This window comes from Arachis hypogaea, chromosome 19 (genome assembly GCF_003086295.3).
Source record: "Arachis hypogaea cultivar Tifrunner chromosome 19, arahy.Tifrunner.gnm2.J5K5, whole genome shotgun sequence".
NCBI classification, from domain to species: domain Eukaryota; kingdom Viridiplantae; phylum Streptophyta; class Magnoliopsida; order Fabales; family Fabaceae; genus Arachis; species Arachis hypogaea.
In genome coordinates, this window is record NC_092054.1 from 23950289 (window position 1) to 23953238 (window position 2950).

General features: G+C 50.7%; 1 protein-coding gene across 1 annotated transcript; it reads right to left on the reverse strand.

Moving 5' to 3' along the window:
• Window positions 1-785: 785 nt before the first annotated feature.
• On the reverse strand, window positions 786-2333 carry LOC140182198 (uncharacterized). Its single transcript, XM_072228336.1, has 2 exons — window positions 1539-2333; window positions 786-1292 (listed from the first exon to the last, which is right to left on the reverse strand). The coding sequence occupies exons 1-2, from the start codon at window positions 2331-2333 to the stop codon at window positions 786-788; spliced, it is 1302 nt and encodes a 433-aa protein (XP_072084437.1).
• Between the last annotated feature and the right edge of the window lie 617 nt (window positions 2334-2950).

Genomic DNA, 2950 nt, shown 5'->3' on the forward strand with positions numbered 1-2950 from the left:
CTTCATGACTGAGGAGGCTCTCAAGGCTCAGGTGAAGATCGTGGTTCCAGACTTCGACACGTCGGCTATTGGGGTCTTCAAAACGATTCAGGACGGCAAGATTGTTGATATGCCCCGAAAGTGAACTCTTGTAACTTGTACTTTTGCCTGGCTTTGTAAAGTACTTTGTTGCAACCGTTAAGACCTTTGTTACTCTTTAATGGTCGCCTGGTCGGCTTCTAATTATCGCCTTTATCTTGTTTGTTTAGGAGCGTTTATGTTTTGTTACCGTTTTTCTGGCGTGGGCTTATTGCTTGTGTCTGTTTTGCCATTTACGTTGGTAACATGGTTGGAACCGTCTTGGTCATATTGTCGCGGCCGTTTGTTATGGCTATGACTCGATTGGCTCCCGGGGTGATTAGTCCCGGATTGCCGTTTGAAGAGCGCGATTATGTGGGATACGTATTGGGGAATAGTAGATGGAATAATTCAGATAAGTAAAAATTGGTCGTTAGCTAAACAATATTCATGAACATGGTAGGCATTTGATGAAAGTAAATCATTGGAAATTAGCATTTGATAAAAGCAAACATCTATCTAGCTCGTCAGGCCGCTTGGCCGGTGTGCCCAAGCTATGAATAGAACCTCCTCAGGTTACCTGCATTCCATGTTCTCAGAATTTCTTTGCCGTCGAGTTTTTCCAGCTTGTAGGCACCCTTGCCAAGCACTTCTTTGATTATGTAGGGGCCTTCCCAGTTTGCCGCCAGCTTTTTTTCTCCTGGGGTCGGTAGTCCGACGTCGTTGCGTCACAGGATGAGGTCTCTTTCCTCGAATTCCCTTCTGAGGACCTTGGTGTTGTAGCGTAGGGCTATTCTTTGTTTCAGCGCTTCCTCTGATAAGTGGGCCATCTTTCTGACCTCGTCTACCAGGTCTTTGTCCACCGCTTCTTCTACTCCTGCAAGGAGTAACTGTGGGCTCAGCTCGCCGATCTCTACGGGTATCACCGCCTTGACCCCGTACGTTAAGCGGAAGGGGGTTTCCCCTATGGAGCTTTGCTCAGTTGTTCGGTAGGACCAGAGAACCGAGGCGAGCTCGTCGGCCCATGCGCCTTTTTTGCTATCTAAACGCTTCTTGAGACCTAGTAAGATGATCTTATTTGCGGACTCCACTTGTCCGTTTGTTTGGGGGTGTTCAACCGAGGAGAACTTCTGTTTTATCCCCAAGCCGGTGAGAAACTCTGCGAACTTCTTGTCAGTGAATTGCGTGCTATTATCCGAAATGACGATCTCCGGGATGCCGAAACGGGTTATCACCTGCCTCCACAAGAACTTCCTACAATTGGATGAGGATATGCTGGCCAGCGGCTCAGCCTCTATCCATTTGGTGTAGTAGTCGATGGCAACTATGAGGTACTTGACCTGCCCCGGGCCAACTGGAAAGGGTCCCAAGAGGTCGACTCCCCACTGCGCGAAAGGTCGAGTGGACGTCAGTAGGCTAAGCTCGAAAGCTGGCGCTCTGTGGAAGTTGGCGTTTTGTTGACACTTCGCGCATTTTTTTACGAACTCCTTGGAGTCATTCATCATTGTTGGCCAGTAGTATCCAGCTCGGATGAGCTTCCTAGCTAGGGCTTTGCCCCCGATATGGTGGCCGCAGCACCCCTCGTGGACTTCTCTGAGTACGTAGTCCGTCTGGTCAGGATGCAGGCACTTCAGCAAAGGTTGGCTGAGTCCTTTTTTGAATAGCTGGTCCTGTATGATCGTATATTTGGCGGCCTCCCTTCTTACCGCTTTGGCTTCCTTCTCATCCAGAGGGAGTTTGCCGTTTTCCAAGAAGTCAGTGATGGGGTCCATCCAGGAAGGGCTTATTTTGGTCAGGTGGAGGGCAACTGCCGGCTCTTTTGTTATGCCTTGAATGAGGGAGCGATTATCGGTTCCAGGTTTTGTGCTTGCCAGCTTGGATAGGAGGTCTGCCCGTGCGTTCCTTTCCCTCGGAACGTGTTGGACCGTGACTTCCTCAAATTGTTTGCTCAGTTCCTTGACCCTTTCTAAGTATTTCTGCAGCAGCGAGTCTCTGGCTTTGTAGCTTCCATTTACCTGCACAGTGACGACTTGCGAGTCGCTGCACACTTCCAGCCTCGTTGCTCCGACTTCCCGAGCCAAAACCAAGCCCCCCAGGAGGGCTTCGTATTCTGCTTGGTTGTTCGATACAGGGAACTCGAACTTGACTGATTGTTCGTAGATAACTCCGGCTGGGCTTTTTAGGATGATCCCGGCGCCTCTAGACGTCTGGTTGGAGGCTCCGTCTACATGGAGCTTCCACCAGGAAGTCTGCCATTGCTTGCGCCTTGATCGCATGTCGGGGTTCGTAATTTAAGTCGTATTGGGACAATTCGATGGCCCAGGTCATCATCCTTCCCGCCAGATCAGGTTTTTGGAGCACCTGACGAATCCCCTGATCCGTTCTCACGACCACCTAGTGACTCTGGAAGTACTGTCGTAGTCGGCGGGAGGAGACCAGGAGTGCCAATGCCAGCTTCTCCAGCTTACTGTATCTAAGTTCTGCCCCTTGCAGTGCTCTACTCACAAAGTAGATTGGTTGCTGGGCCTTCCCTTCTTCCCACACCAACACCGCTGCAAACGCTCCTTCTGTTATGGCTAGGTACAGATAGAGTGGTTCTCCGTCCTTGGGCTTCCCGAGCACCGGGGGTGCTGCTAGAATCTCTTTGAAGTGGTTGAAAGCTTCTTCACACGTAGGGGTCCACTCAAATGCTATTCCCTTCTTCATTAGACCGAAGAAGGGTAGGGCCTTTGCTGCCGATGCACCCAGGAAACGGGACAACGCGGTGAGCCTTCCCGTCAGCCGCTGAACGTCTTTGATGCAGCATGGACTCCTCATCTGGAGTATTGCTTGGCACTTTTCAGGGTTGGCCTCCACTCCCCTCTGGGTTATCATGAACCCCAGGAACTTTTCG

Excerpts from the sequence above, each read along its gene's own strand:
- LOC140182198 (XM_072228336.1), bottom strand. The coding sequence starts at position 2,333 with ATGCGATCAAGGCGCAAGCAATGGCAGACTTCCTGGTGGAAGCTCCAT. Across the intron at positions 1,293-1,538 it reads TGAATGACTCCAAGGAGTTC|GTGATAACCCGTTTCGGCAT; the intron begins GTAAAAAAATGC and ends TTGTGGAGGCAG.